Source organism: Xyrauchen texanus, chromosome 37 (genome assembly GCF_025860055.1).
Source record: "Xyrauchen texanus isolate HMW12.3.18 chromosome 37, RBS_HiC_50CHRs, whole genome shotgun sequence".
NCBI lineage: Eukaryota > Metazoa > Chordata > Actinopteri > Cypriniformes > Catostomidae > Xyrauchen > Xyrauchen texanus.
The window spans coordinates 32,773,484-32,789,133 of NC_068312.1; the positions used below are offsets into that span (position 1 = coordinate 32,773,484).

Below are 15,650 nucleotides of genomic sequence, written 5' to 3' on the forward strand. Positions count from 1 at the left end.
TAGACTAAAGACTCCTCTATTTAGCCAGGCATACACCTAATTCTTCCTTCAACCCACAATTAGGCTGCTTTAGTTAGGTTTGCCGGAACCAGAAACAAGAAACACTGATCATGATCTATAACTCTGCAATAAACTGAAGGGCATCTATGCTAATATTATTCTATTTGTTTCCCTGTCTCAACCTCAGGACTCCTATCCTGAGGTCACCAGAACCGGCTGGATCCAGCTCCATTCCTGCTTAGTGTTGGACTCCACTGCTACGTGTCTCTGGGTGATGAAGACTAATAGCAGCCAGTGCTAGCCAAACATCAGTTCAGTCTATTATGATGGACTTCAGAGGATGAACTTATGCCAACTTCATTTTGTGTTCCTTGCCACAGTCACCTTCGGCTTGCTCACTGGGGTTATTACTACAATTATTATTTAATTACATATTTTTAAATACAATTCACAAATGTATTTTATAAAACTACACAATGATGACTCAGACATTATCGATATTACAGTTTTATCCTCTGTTAATGCCTGATCTTCTGTAAAAGCTGCTTTGAAATGACGTGTATTGTGAAAGGCACTGTTCAAATAAAAATGACTTTACTTAAATGACTGTTGCCCAGGTTAACACTTCAGATATGCATTTATATGCATTCAGTAATTTGTTGCATTTGTGATTGTTTAATTCTAAATAATACTTACAGAAAACATATTATTAATTTGCAGTTCATTTACTGGCATTTTGTCCAATACCGTCAAATCGAGTTTCACTGTCAATTTCCTCCATGCATACTGCCAATGTCTATTTACTGTACACCAAAAGCCATGCACTTTGTAAACCCTACATAGCAGTGTTTCTCAAATGTTGGGTTGCGACCCAAAAGTGGGTCACAGATCTATTCGGACTGGGTCACGGACAGCAGGGATAGAACAATGCCATGGTTCTCCCATTGAAGAAATTTCGGTGGCCGCCCAAGTGATATACTATTTAGGACTGCCGAGGCAGATTTAATGATAATCTCGCAATCAGCTAAAGGCTTCTAATCTGCACTTTCGCACGAGTGTAACGGAACCAGCTCACGAACATAATATACTCTGCTCTCTGGCTGCGCTGTTATATTTTGACAAAATGTTATAGTTTCATATGAAATAATCTAAAAGTTACAATCTATTAGACCTCATTTTATATCAACAGTGGCAGTTGTAGTTAAAGTTTCAAGATGTGTTTCAGATAGTATTCAGATAGTATAAAAGGAAATGCAGCCCAGCAAATATTAAATACAGGTTACATTTTTATTATGGTGGGTCGCCAATTGATTTCCAATGTAAAATCTGGGTCCTGAAGCAAACCCAGTTGAGTACCATGTTTTACAAATAAAACATATTATTAGTACTATCAAACACATTGTTGGCCTACTGTTACGTTGCACAGTTGGCACATCGTAATGTTGAAGGAGTGCTTAAATCGGTTTACTGCATTTGTAAATGTGACAAAAAGCATAAACATAACTTCAGCCTACTTGGTCATTACAAATCATGTAAAACTACATTAAATCTATTGTTTTTATGAAACAGGGGCTAAAATTTAGTATCATGTATTTCCACTTACATTCATCTCTGCAAATTCTGTGTGCTCACAGAGAAGGTGCTTAAGTTTTGAAGTGTTTCCTGACCGAGCCAACAAACTTTATAAACTGGTTAACCATGAACATTGATGGTCCTTCGTGGGTCTTTTTTATTTTTTTTTAATGTATTTTTTATTTTATCCCATTTTCTCGTCAATTTGGCATGCCCAATTCCCACTACTTACTAGGTCCTCGTGGTGGTGCGGTTTTCTCCTCAAACCTGGTAGTGGAGGACAAGTCTCAGTTGCCTCTGCTTCCGAGACAGTCAATCCACACATCTTATCACGTTTTTCGCTGTGACACTGCTGAGACTCACAGCATGTGGACACTCATGCTATTCTCCGCAATCCACGCACAAACTTACCACGTGCCCCAATGAGAGCGAGAACCACTAATCGTGACCATGAGGAGGTTACCCCATGTGACTCTACCCTCTCTAACAACGTCACTTTGGTTGCTTAGGAGAGCAGGCTGGAGTCACTCAGCACACCCTGGATTCAAACTTGCGACTCCAGGGGTGGTAGTCAGCGTCAATACTCGCTGAGCTACCCAAGCCCCCACCTCATGTGTCTTTAACATACCCAAAATAATCCCAGTCAGCGGAAATAAAGGTTCAGGCTCATACATGTCTGTAGGATGCACTCATGCTGAGCTCTGCTCGTGCTGAACTTCTGATGTGCTCATGATGCACGGTGGTTGCGACATCTGCATGTCACATATAAAATTGAGAATGTAACATGAGGAAGGCGCAATTTAAAGATTTATTTTATCTCGCCAAGTGTATCCGTTGCTGTATAAATCTAGCATATTCTGTTTTAATTAAATGGATTTGGATTTTTAGAAAGGTTCTGAAAAAAAAACTAATCTTTCTTTATATTCATGCAATACCGTCAATCAGAAATTTGTAATGGTATGATACCCGTCCGTTTTAAAACCGAGGTGTATTGTGAAATCTTGAAACCTGCATCCCTACTCACAGCCAATAATCATGTATCTGAAGAAGAGCCAGCCAGAGATAAGGGGCTCTTTGGCACTGCGAGGGGGTTTGCTCATGATGTCCAGGTCAGGGGGGTTGAAGCCTAGAGCAGTGGCAGGCAGACCGTCAGTAACCAGATTCACCCAGAGCAGCTGGACGGGGATTAGCGCCTCAGGGAAACCCAACGCAGCAGTGAGGAAGATACTGAAAAGAGGAAGAATCATTCTTATCAGCAACAGACACAATGAACCTTAAGTGACTGTCAAAGGGGATTTCTTTTGTTTCTGCATCCATCTGAGCAGTTTCAAAGCGGTTTACATAAACATGCACTAGACGGACATTCAACATCTCACACAGATGTGGCAATTTTGTTTTAGAAGCCATGTCGAGTTGAAAAGAACTTCAACTTTTAAAAATACAAGATACCTGCATTCTCTGTTCTATTCATTAAACTGTATCTAGCTTATTTTATCACAATAATGCTCTGAATCTAGACTAGATTACACTACGTGCCAGGACACATGTCTAGTTACTGTTATAACACTTCTCCAATCACTGCTGCCATGATCAATTGAAATTGTACACAAATCTCTTTTCATTAACATTTTGTTAACAACCTGTTTTCTAGTTAAACTATATTGCAGGTGATTTGTGAAAAAGCAACTGGTTTTCCTGCAACTGTTTAGTAAATTCACCCTGCAAAGAGGAAAATGAAAGACAGACTGACCAGACAACCTCTCCCACATTGGAGGAGATGAGGTAGCGGATGAACTGCTTCATGTTGTTGTAGATGGCTCTGCCTTCCTCCACAGCGGCCACAATAGAGGCAAAGTTGTCATCAGCAAGGACCATCTCGGAGGCTGACTTGGCCACGGCAGTGCCAGAGCCCATGGCGATGCCAATCTCTGCCTTCTTTAAGGCAGGGGCATCGTTCACACCATCTCCTGTCTGCAGAGACAGTCAGTCAAATCAATGAAGTTTGATGTTATTGACATAAAACCTGCACCGTAGATGGTGTCTCTGAATTTGCCACTGAGTTGATCAGTGATTTGATATGAGAGTGAATAACTTCATCACAAAGTGACTGTATCGCTTCAGAAGGCTTGAAACATAGTGCACCAATCATATTGATTCCTTTTACTGTAGTTTACTCTAGTCCCCATTTACTTTCATAATATGGCAAAATGAGGGGTGAAAATTTTTACATTCTTTTTCCTTTTTTGCCCCTTGGAAGAAAGAAAGTCATACGAGTTTGGAGTGACATGAGAGTCAGTAAATGATTCGGGTGAACTATTTTTAAGCTTTTTCCCTAATTCTTGTAACAGTGGGTAGGAATCATAGAAAGGAGACTTACCATGGCAGTGATCTCATCAAAGCCCTGCAGGAACTCCACAATCTTGGACTTGTGCGAAGGCTCCACACGTGCAAAGCAGCGGGCGTTTATGACAGCCTCGCGCTGGGCGTGGGGTGAAAGGTCGTCAAACTCGCGGCCAGTAAAGGCCATGTTGCTGACGTCATCATCTTCTGAGAAGATGCCGATGCGTCTGCAGATGGCCACAGCCGTGCCCTTGTTGTCACCAGTGATCATGATGACGCGGATGCCAGCATGACGGCAGAGCTTGATGGAGGCGGCCACCTCAGTGCGAGGAGGGTCCAGCATGCCCACACAGCCCACGAAGGTCAAATCAGACTGGCATATAAGGAGAATAGGAAGTTTAGGACAAATACAATTTCTTTCAATTAGTAACAATAGTGGAAAATAGTTAAACACACAATTAAACTGTTCCTTTATGGTTTCCACCTCATTAGATAGGTAGATACTACTTTTTAAGATGGCTAGCCACTTTTTAAAGATAGCTAGATGGCTAGCTACTTTTTAAAAGATGGCTAGCTATTTTTATAAGATGGCTTAATGGCTAGCCTTCATAAGATAGCTAAATAGCTTTCTATTTTTTAAATAGCAGATGGCTAGCTACTTTTTATGATGGCTAGCTATTTTTTAAGATGGCTTGCTGCTTTAAGATGGCTAGCTAATTTATTAAGATGACTAGATGGCTAGCCAATTTTTAAAGATAGCTTGATGGCTAGCTACATTTCTTTAAGATGGCTTAGCCTACTATTTTTTTAAGATGGCTTACTATTTTTTAAGATAGCAAGATGACTAGCTACTTCCTAAGATAGCTAGATAGATTGCTATTTTTTTAAAATAGCTAAATGGCTAGCTACTTTTTATGACGGCTAGCTACTTAATTTTAAGATGGCTAAATATATAGCCATTTTTTTAAATAGCTAGATGGTTAGCCATTTTTTAAAGATGGCTTGCTACTTTTTAAGATAGCTAACTACTTTAAGAAACTTGATGGCTAGCTAAATTATTTAAGACAGATCGATGGCTAGCTATTTTTTTAGATAGCTAGCTACTGTGAGATCACTAGATAGATTGCTAATAGCTAGATGTCTAGCTACTTTTTTATGATGGCTAGCTATTTTTTAAGATGGCTTGCTACTTTTTAAGATGGCTTGCTACTTTTTAAGATGGCTTGATACTTTAAGATTATTAGATGGATAGCTACTAGACAGATAAAACAGACAGACACTGTTCTCTAAACAAGATATGTTATTAGATAGCTAGTTATGTAGATGAATATATAAACACTTTATTAAATGGCTAGTTTGCTAGATAACTGCTGGCAGACAATTTATAAGACAAAAAGTTAGCTAGATAACTAGATACTTTTATTAGATAGTTAGCTAGACATCTCACTACCTACCTACCTAAGCGCCTTCAACTGATCACAAAGTATTTTTTATCAAACTCAGTTGAAAGTGATTTGGTTAGTTAATAAAGCTTAACATTGTGTTTTTCTTTGAGTTAGGGTTAGCATACCCACAGTATGCAATAGGCTGGCAAGTCTTAAGGTCAATATTATGTCAAAAATGGCAAAAAGAAGAAAGAAATAATTAACTCATCAATTAATAATTTTTTTAGGAAAAAAGGCTATAGATAATAAAGGTTAAGATTTCATACAAAAGGTGTACACTACAGTCTAGATAGATAGATAGATAGATAGATAGATAGATAGATAGATAGATAGATAGATAGATAGATAGATAGATAGATAGATAGATAGATAGATAGATAGATAGATAGATAGATAGATAGATAGATAGATAGATAGACAGACAGGATGATGGAGTGACAGACAGATAGATAGACAGACAGGATGATGGAGTGACAGATAGATAGATAGATAGATAGATAGATAGACAGGATGATGGAGTGACAGACAGATAGATAGACAGACAGGATGATGGAGTGACAGACAGACAGACAGACAGATAGGATGATGGAGAGACAGACAGACAGATAGACAGATAGATAGATAGACAGGATGATGGAGTGACAGACAGACAGACAGACAGGATGATGGAGAGACAGACAGACAGACAGATAGGATGATGGAGAGACAGACAGACAGATAGATAGGATGATGGAGTGACAGACAGACAGACAGACAGGATGATGGAGTGACAGACAGACAGACAGACAGACAGATAGGATGATGGAGTGACAGACAGACAGACTCGCTTACAACTTGTACATCACAAAGGTACATGAGCAAATTTTAGTCTAGGCTGGATAGCCAGATACTTCATTAGATAGTTAGATTATGTAGAGTACTCAGTAACCCATAGTCACCTCATAATCTGCAAAGCGGGGTGTGTCTGTCAGAACCATCGCCTCTTTCTTCAGTGGGTTATCACGGGTAGCCAATGCAAGACAGCGCAGGGTATCCCGGCCAGAACCATAGTCTCTGATCACAGACATGATATTTTCCTTGATGCCCGGAGTCAAAGGTACCGTAGACCCGCCCACACGCACGTACGTGCACCTCTCGATCACTCCCTCTGGAGCTCCCTAGAAAAGGCACTCTAGTTTAGCAGTGTCACCAAAACATGGGCAGCACACCAACTCAATATATAACAAACCAATGCACAGTTAACATGTCAAATACCTTTACTTGAGTGCTAACAAGTCTATACTCTGAGGCCATGTCCACACAAATCCATTTAAGTTTGAAACCTCCTTTTCAGATTCCAAAGTACTGTATGAGATAATGGAGAGTGTTTTCACTAGTGTCTGTTTTCAGTGGAGTAAAACGCAGCTCCAGTGTGAATGAGAGGTGTAAACGTAAAGAAATGAATGTTTTCAAATTAAAATTGATTAGTGTGGACATTCGGGTTGCACACCTCAAAAGAAAAAACAAAACAAATAAATGCAAATACTAAATTGTAACCAATTTAATTATGCATAGTTACAAAGTCTTTCTAGCAAGTCAGTCCACTGTCTGCCCAGAATGCTCTCAGAAGGCTATTTCCAGTCATGACAGTGCAGCTCCTATCTACTTGAATGTGGGAATACCGAAATCTCAAAAACGGTTGGTCAAGATTATGATTAAAGAGCATATATTAAATCAGCAGTAACATCCATTAACACTGCTATCATAAACTGTGCTTATTTACATCAGATTATGCTGAAAAACGTTCTCGAATTGATTGACAGGCGATGTCTGTATTTAAAAGGTGATTGGGTCTTTAACCTGTAAGGTGGGACTTTGAGCACTAGAGCTTCTTGACTGGGAATTCCAATTTCTCATACTAATTTTAATAGAAGTGGCCCGTCTCTGCTAAATAATCTCTGGAAGTTATAGCTAAATAAACATGCTTATCAAATTTTAAAAGAGAGGACATAACGATTCCCATATTTTAGTTTTTTGACATCAAAGGCCATGAGGCCAAACAAAATACTTTGCAATTCTTAAATATTTTGGAAAAAATTCGTCAGTCACTTGGCAGATGCAAGCCAAACTAGGTAGATGCCAACATGGACAGGTGCTGTTCCAAACCCGTTTATCTTCTGCAGAGCACAAACCAAGTTGTTTTTGTCCAATACAATGCAAGTCAATGGGGTTGAACACTTTAGAGTTCCAAAAGGACAAAGGAAGCATAAAGGTACTACTCATGTGGTTTAATCCATGTCTTCTGAATCAATACAATCGGTTTTGGTTGAGAACAGACTAAACAGCAACTCCTTTTTCACTAGACGCATGGACAGAGGAAGTGTAATTAAGCTTAAATCGTGCTTAGGAAAATGAAGATGGCAAGATTAATAGTGGAAAAGGAGTTACATTTTGATCTGCTTCTGCCCCAAAACTGTTCTTATCACTTCAGAAAACAGGGATTAAACCACAAGTTATATGTATTACCTTTATGGAGCTAGAAAGTGTTGGACCCCATTGTCTTTGGCATTGTATAGATATAAAGAAATCAAAATATCTCTATTTGTGTTATGCAGAAGGAAACAGCATAAATGTGAATTAATGAGGAGAGAATTATAATTTTTAGGTACAGAACTATTCCTTGAATTATTTTGTATATTTTGTGTCTATGCAGTACGTGATAATATCAACACATGTCAATGTATTACAATTTAAGTATAATTTTGTTCTTGTATAAACCATGTTTGTACTATGTCGGGTCACCACTGGATATCCAATATAAAATCTGGTGCCTTCAGTAAAACCAGTTGAGAATCACTGATCTAGGCAATAATTGGAGACATATGAAGCACCTTGACAAACATCTTAGCAGAGGAGGACTTGGACTTGCTGGGGGAACAGAACACAGACATAGACTTCCTGTCTCTGGAGAACTCCAGGGTGAACTCCTTCTTCATCAGCTGCTTGATCACCTACAAACACGATTTCTCAAATCATAATTCCATAATTACACATACATAATTTGTCATCAATTAAATGTGAAGTTACACAGAAATATACTGTATATTCGCTACTGTTGAAAAGATTTAGGCACATGTGAAAAATGTTGCATAGTGAGGATGTCTTCAAAAATGGTGCCATAAATAGTTTTCATTTATCAATTAACATCATACAAAGTCCAGTAAACATAAAAAAAAAAGCTAAAATCAATATTTGGTGTGACCACGTTTGCCTTTAAAACAGCCTCAATTCACCTAGGTACACCAGGACACAGTTTTTCTTGGCAGATAGGTTCCAAGCTTCTTGGAGAATTCACCACAGTTCTTCTATATATTTAGGCTGTCTCAATTGCGTCGGTCTCTTCATGTAATCCCAGACTGACTGTTCAGTGGGGGTCTCTGTACCCTGTTCTTCTATTCTAATATTTTCTATTTGCAAAAGTAATGTTTTGGAATCTAAAATTTATTTTTCCTATTGACACACTAAAGCTGAAGATATAAATAACCATCTTAAGACAAATGCTTTTGTGAAACATCTTAAGTGCCTAAGACTTTTGCACAGTACTGTACATTATAGAAATGTTTACCGAGTTGCAGGCGTTGGCTCTCTCGATGTTAGACAGGCTCCTGGTGTCAGTGTCAAAAACATTCATTTTCTCAACAAGGCAGGTCAGAGCAGTCTCTGTGGCTTCTCCAACCTTTTCATAAACACCTTTAGACTGAAAGATCACAACATATCAATGAAAAACATACTGCACTGAACTTCTGCAACAGTGTCTTGTAGTAGTAATACTAATACTTGTAATAGTTAAGCAATGTTTCATTAATTGCACATTAAAGAAATCTAAAACTTTCTGCTAAAATTAAAATGAAATCTAATTAAAAGACTAGAGGTTTATACCAGCTGAAATGCAAACCAGTAGAAATATGTGGAACTGACCCTTTAACTGCAATTTTCATGAATGTTCAAAACACATATATTCTAATTTGATATTCCTACCTCTACTTTGACATAGTTTTAAGTCAAATGGACCTTTTTAGCATTTTTTTTTTTTCACTTTTCAATTAGAACGTGTATATTATGAAATACATGTCATTATCAACAAAGCTGAGAATAATATAGTGATATAAATTCTAATATGGCCCACCCCTACAAAGGGCACTAGTAAACACACCTCATTAAAATCCAGGGAGGAATCGTTACACAAGGCACAGATGGTTGCCAACTCCACCAGACCATCATACTGAGAGCACTTCACCATACGGTTATCAAGGTACCTGAGTAACCCAACAGATTGATGAAATTAAAACTCACTAAAACACATTGTTTTGGTTGCAGTACTACAAGTTAATGTGAGACAGAATACTCACACATCTCCTTCAGGAGCGTAGGTGGAGCCAGAGACGGTGAACTCAGTCAGAGAGCAGCTATCGCCCTCAGCCTTGTCTATAATAAACATCTGAATGACAGAGAGAAGTTTTGATACCATTGGGTTAGAATATGCTTATTACCTACTATTATACTGCACAACTCTACCTGAACTGATTTAGGGTATGATTTACAAATTTAAACATGATGTGTGTAAATGTTCAATCCCAAATGAATATGCAGAGACAGCTATATGTAAGCCACTTGTAAGTTCATTCCACAGCAAAGTAAAACACTGTGGCACCATCAAAACATTGCTCTTATTTTTTTTACATGCCAACGCAGCAACACAGATTCAACCAATGGTGTCATTATTGGCATTATTTTTGCTATTCTGTTTGGTCACGCTAGTGGTGCAGATATTACACAGGTCAAGTTTAATTGTGTGTCAGTGTGTGCATTCAGTCTGGAAGGAATTTGTTGAAAAGTTAACCGACAGAATGTGGCAGTGTTATTAGCACTGTGCCATGATTGTGTCATGTTTTCCTGTTTAAATAAATAAAAAAATTGGCAGAATGGCAAAAGGACTGACACTGTCCCCACCGAGAGAGAGAGAGAAAAAGAAAAGATGAAACATTGGTTTTTACACAATATTCATACTTTCCTGCTTAAAGGAATATTCTGGGTTCAATACATGTTAAGCTAAATCAACAGCATTTGTGGCATAATGTTGATTACCACAAAAATAAATTTTGTCTCATCCCTCCTTTTCTTTTAAAAAAAAACTAAAACCGAAGTTACAGTGAAGCACATACAATGAAGCACATACAATGGAAGTGAATGGAGCCCGTTTTTAGAGGGTTTAAAAAGGCAGAAATGAGAAGCTTATAATTTTATAAAAGCAATTACATTAATTCTTCTGTAAAAAGTATCATTTAAGCTTTTAATTTGTTTAACTCATAATATTTACAGTAATTTTAGGGTTTAGGGGTTGTTGACATTACATCATCATGGCAACGAAGTAGTAAAATTGGCTATACCTTTACACAGAAAAGGTTAGTAAGTGATTTTCTCTCACTAAAATCATGTTAACACACATATTATGAATGTCTTGTGGCTATACTTTTGAAATAGTGAGTATTTTAACATTTAGGGAATGGCCCCATTCACTTCTATGGCACGTTCCTCACAGGTACCCAGATTTGTGCTTTTTTTTTTTTCAAAATTATGTCACAAATGCTGTCGATTGAGTTTAATTTGTATTGAACCCAGAATATTCCTTTAATCATTGTGGTTCTTTAATACAGATTTTTTTTTCTCTACACAATATTTGAGCTTAAATTACTATTACTATTATTATAAATAATAATAATAATTATAAGAATAATATTTTATTTTAAGATATTAAATTATCTAAAAATATAAATAAATATAAATGAAATAATAATAAACATTTTTTTTTTATTGTTAGTCTAATGATTAGTTTGTTTAGTAATTGTCAAAAAGTAGAAAAAATATATATACACTATTTATAAAGTTTATAAATAAGATTTTTCAAGAATACGGTATAGCACATAAAAAAAAAAATACAATAAAAAACTAAAAACTAAATAGCTCTACATTGCTTTTCTACATTGTTCTCCTTTTTGTTCCTGGCTTCAAGCTCAAAGTATGCTGACATTTCTGCAGAGCGAGCAGCTCAGCTATGACATAGATCTCTATCCATGAACTGTACAGGAAGCTGTACCAAAACACTTCATTTCCACAGACCCAGAGAGGCTTTGAAACTGTCAAAAAAAAGACTGAAAATAAACAGATCTCTTGAGCTAGAGTTGAGGGAGACCTGCAAGAGGACACAATCAACTAGTATTACGAAACTGTAATACTAGCAAAACCGACCTACAACTAATTATTTAACAGACTCACTTAAACACCCCATGAAAACTGCTTTTAGTTTATGTCGGTTTACTTTGAAGCCATCTATATGCTAGTGTATTCCTAAGAAGTGCTAAAAGGTTTTCAGTCTTTCAAGAAATCATACCAAATATTTTGATAACACATCTTGCACGATCCAAATTTATGCCCAATCAAATGTCTGTAAGGCACTATTCTTTATATATCTTTTTGTGATTATCTGCATTGTGAAAAGCGCTACACAAATGTTTAAAATTGTCTTTTAAGTATGTGTAACCTGTACAGATTACAATAATTAAACTGAATGCTGAACTTGCAAGCTCACCCTGCTCACTGACATCTGGTTGGTGGTGAGGGTGCCGGTCTTGTCAGAGCAAATGACAGAGGTGCAACCCAAGGTCTCCACAGAGGGCAGAGAGCGGACAATGGCGTTTTTCTTGGCCATGCGGCGGGTGCCGAGAGCTAGGCAGGTGGTGATGACAGCGGGAAGACCCTCAGGGATGGCAGCCACAGCCAAAGCAACGGCGATCTTGAAGTAGTACACGGCACCACGGATCCAGGAGCCACCGTGGACGGGGTCGTTGAAGTGGCCGATGTTGATGATCCACACAGCGATGCAGATGAGCGAGATGACTTTTGAAAGCTGCTCGCCGAACTCATCCAGCTTCTGCTGCAGGGGGGTCTTCTCCTGTTCGGTGGCGGCCATCTCATCACGGATCTTGCCAATTTCTGTGTTCACACCTGTGGCCACCACCACACCCACAGCTTTGCCAGCGGCAATGTTCGTTCCCTGAAATGGAGACATTAAAATGTTAGGTAAAATAATAAATACAATTTCCTGTAGAAGAAATAAGAAACAAAACTTAAAGGAAATGTTCCCCCAGATATGAAAATTCTCTCACCATCACGCCAACCCATATGTGTATGACTTTCTTTCTTCTGCTGAACTCAAATTAAGATATTTAGAATAATTTCTCAGCTCTTTTGGTCCATGAAATGCAAGTGAATGAGTGCCAAAATGTTGAAGCTAAAAAAACAAATCACAAGTCATCTGAAAAGTAATCCATAAGACTCCAGTGGTTAAATCAACATATTCAGAAGCGGTTTGATAGGTGTGGGTGAGAAACAGATCACTTTCACATTGTTTTCATGTTTTTGGTGATTTTCACATTCATGCATATCGCCACCTACTGGGCAGGGAGAAGAATTTCTAGCAAAAAAGGACTTAAATATTGATCTGTTTCTCACCCACACTTAGCATGTCACTTCTGAAGATATGGATTAAAACACTGAGTCATATGGATTACTTTTATGATGCCTTTATGTGCTTTGTGGAGCATCAAAATGTTAGCACCCATTTACTTGCATTGTATGGACCTACAGAGATGAAAAATCATATTTGTGTTCTGCAGAAGAAAGACAGACATTCACATCTGGGATGGCATGGGGGTGAATAAATGATGAGCGAATTTTCATTTTTGGGTGAACTATCCCTGTAAGTCATGTTTCCTGCTCTTTATCTTTTTGAATGAATTTCCATGACTGGGTGATTCTCACAAAACATGTCAAGAAAATGTCCTGGTCCTCATTTTATTCAAAAGACACATAAGAAATGATATTTTGCATATAGAAAAATTTTAGGGCCAGTATGTTTTTTTCACTGTGACATATGACAATTACGAACATTTTACCCCCCAAAATGGTCATAACCGCAACACGAAAAAAGATGGTTATTACAATAATGTCATTACTGCAACGTAAAAACAATCTTGAAATATGATTTCAAATGTAAAGTATTTATACATCATAATAGTAGTCTTGTGTTTGTACTGCCTTTACTTTGCTGAAAAAATATACAGTTTTTTTACTGTAATGCATAACAGTAATGAGAACCTTGGGTAAAATGTGCTTAAGTGTCCTGAAAATAATGTCACAATGCAAAAAATCTTAATAATCCAACAATCACAAGTTTAAAATTCCCCAATATTTTCAGGTTTTCCATGAGTGTGGGAACACTGTGAAGTTCAGTGTTCCAAATTTCGACACAAAACAGGCTCTTACCGAGAACAGCATGTTCTTCTTGTCCTGATTGACGGCACGGGGGTCCGGCACGGGGTCGGTATGCTTAATGACAGAGACAGACTCGCCTACAATGGTACAGGAATCAAGGTAAACCCGACTGCCACAATCCATGACACTCAAAATACACATACAGATGAACCAAACGGCTACCTGTGAGGATGGACTGGTCAACTCTCAGGGTTGTGGACTTGATGGAGCAGATGCGGATGTCAGCAGGTACCTTGTCACCCACTGTACAAATAAAGAAAGACCATTAAGGGAACATTAGGTGGTTGTTAAAAAGTGCACCATTTAACAAGAATCAATTCTGACCCTCTTAAGTTAATTTAATACGGTGCCCTCAAAAGGGTTCATTAACCCTTCATTGCTTGGCTCTTATTTATGTCATGACATTTAATTTAACAAATCCACTGTACACTTTTGTACAATGACTTAAGGGACTTCGAAAAGAAACTAGAGAGAGAGAGATCACCATCGAGAACAAAACCATAATGTAAGCTCATTAATGCCCTTGAGGGCGAGAGAAACGAATAGAATGGAGCAACAATGAACCGAGCCAAAAATGGGAAAAGTATTTTGATATGTTCGCTGATGCGCTGATCACGTTTAAAAGGATCACAGCATAAGAGCAGCTGCCCGGTGTACTCAACAGAAAGAGTGAAGTGGGCAAATACCCCCTGAGCTGCAACAATGGCAGTCAAAATCACCTTTACACTGGCCAGCTATCAAGAAGTCTCCGAAATTAGCTGCTCAGTGGTTTAAACAACATCACTAAATTAAATTTTTGACAGATGTGCCAATTTGGCCACACCTTTTCCTTAATAGCCCGACATTGGTGTGCATAATTAAAAAGCTTATTAATGCTTTCCAGATTTTAAAATGTTTTATTTGGACAACAGTTAATAGATGACAGGGAATGGGAGTGTAGAGATTGGCAAATGACCTGTTGGGTCAAATTTAGTTTCTTGCACACAAAAAAATGGAAGTCACATTTGTTTTTTTTACATTTGGTGGCTTAATGCGAGGTGTCACAATGTGTAGTCACATAGAATTCATCTAACACTAAAATCAAGTTAAAACATGTATTGTAACGTTTATGGACTAGCCTCATTCATTCCATTGTGCTTTATTATAATTATTATTATATTTATCATAAATGAAGGACGAGTCAAAATACATTGTGGAAAGCAATGCCACAAATACTGTCGATTGAGCTTAACATGTATTAAACCCAGAACATTCCTTTAAAGAGGGAGTCCAAGTCAGAGTGTGTGATTGGGCTCTTCGCCGATCTATGCATGTTAAACATTATTGAGTCATTCAGCAAAAGTCCAGGGCATCTGCACTGTCAGTTTGCACACCATAGCAGAATGAAAAAGGGCAGGGCATTACAACAATGGCTGCTGTGTGGCCTTGGCAGTGATCAACACACATGTACATGCAATAATATCTCATCGCAGCAGATTAACCGGCAGTTCTTTCACCGTGATCTGTGAAACCCATCAGAGCTACAGAGGTCAATGCCTTGACATGAGACAGTGAATGCTTTTCCTAGAAAGAATTAATGAAGCTCAATTGCATCTTTCAGCCATCTAAATATGGAAGAAATGTAAGCAATGAAGCCCCACACTTCTCAGAAGGCCACATGGCATTGTTCGCAAATAACAAAAGCAAACGGAAAAGTTAATTGAACAAGTACAGCTTTTTGCATCTCTTAAGACACATGACGCAAAGATGATCAAGGGTATATCGTGATTAATGGTGGGTATTGTCCCTAAGGGTTTTCTTTAAACAGGACTGAGCAACCCTGGTTTAGAGACACCAGTGTTAATTTACAAGCTAATGAGTCCATTTCAAACCAAATTGCAACTGCCTTTGTTCTTTGTGAATTGCGAAGTAAGAGCAATCTGG

The 15,650-nt window shown here is 38.0% G+C and overlaps 1 protein-coding gene across 2 annotated transcripts in view; it reads right to left on the reverse strand.

The window, feature by feature from the left end:
• LOC127631289 (sarcoplasmic/endoplasmic reticulum calcium ATPase 2-like) overlaps nt 1-15,650 on the reverse strand; it is a 46,328-nt gene that overhangs the window by 12,331 nt on the left and 18,347 nt on the right. For both annotated transcript variants that reach the window (XM_052109368.1, XM_052109367.1), the window contains exons 7-17: nt 13,890-13,970; nt 13,719-13,804; nt 11,983-12,447; nt 9,746-9,834; nt 9,550-9,652; nt 8,962-9,093; nt 8,228-8,347; nt 6,296-6,514; nt 3,950-4,285; nt 3,323-3,543; nt 2,597-2,799 (exon numbers count right to left, since the gene is read on the reverse strand). In XM_052109368.1, the coding sequence (XP_051965328.1) occupies nt 2,597-2,799; nt 3,323-3,543; nt 3,950-4,285; nt 6,296-6,514; nt 8,228-8,347; nt 8,962-9,093; nt 9,550-9,652; nt 9,746-9,834; nt 11,983-12,447; nt 13,719-13,804; nt 13,890-13,970 (2,055 nt within the window). The remainder of the gene's footprint in view (nt 1-2,596; nt 2,800-3,322; nt 3,544-3,949; nt 4,286-6,295; nt 6,515-8,227; nt 8,348-8,961; nt 9,094-9,549; nt 9,653-9,745; nt 9,835-11,982; nt 12,448-13,718; nt 13,805-13,889; nt 13,971-15,650) is intronic.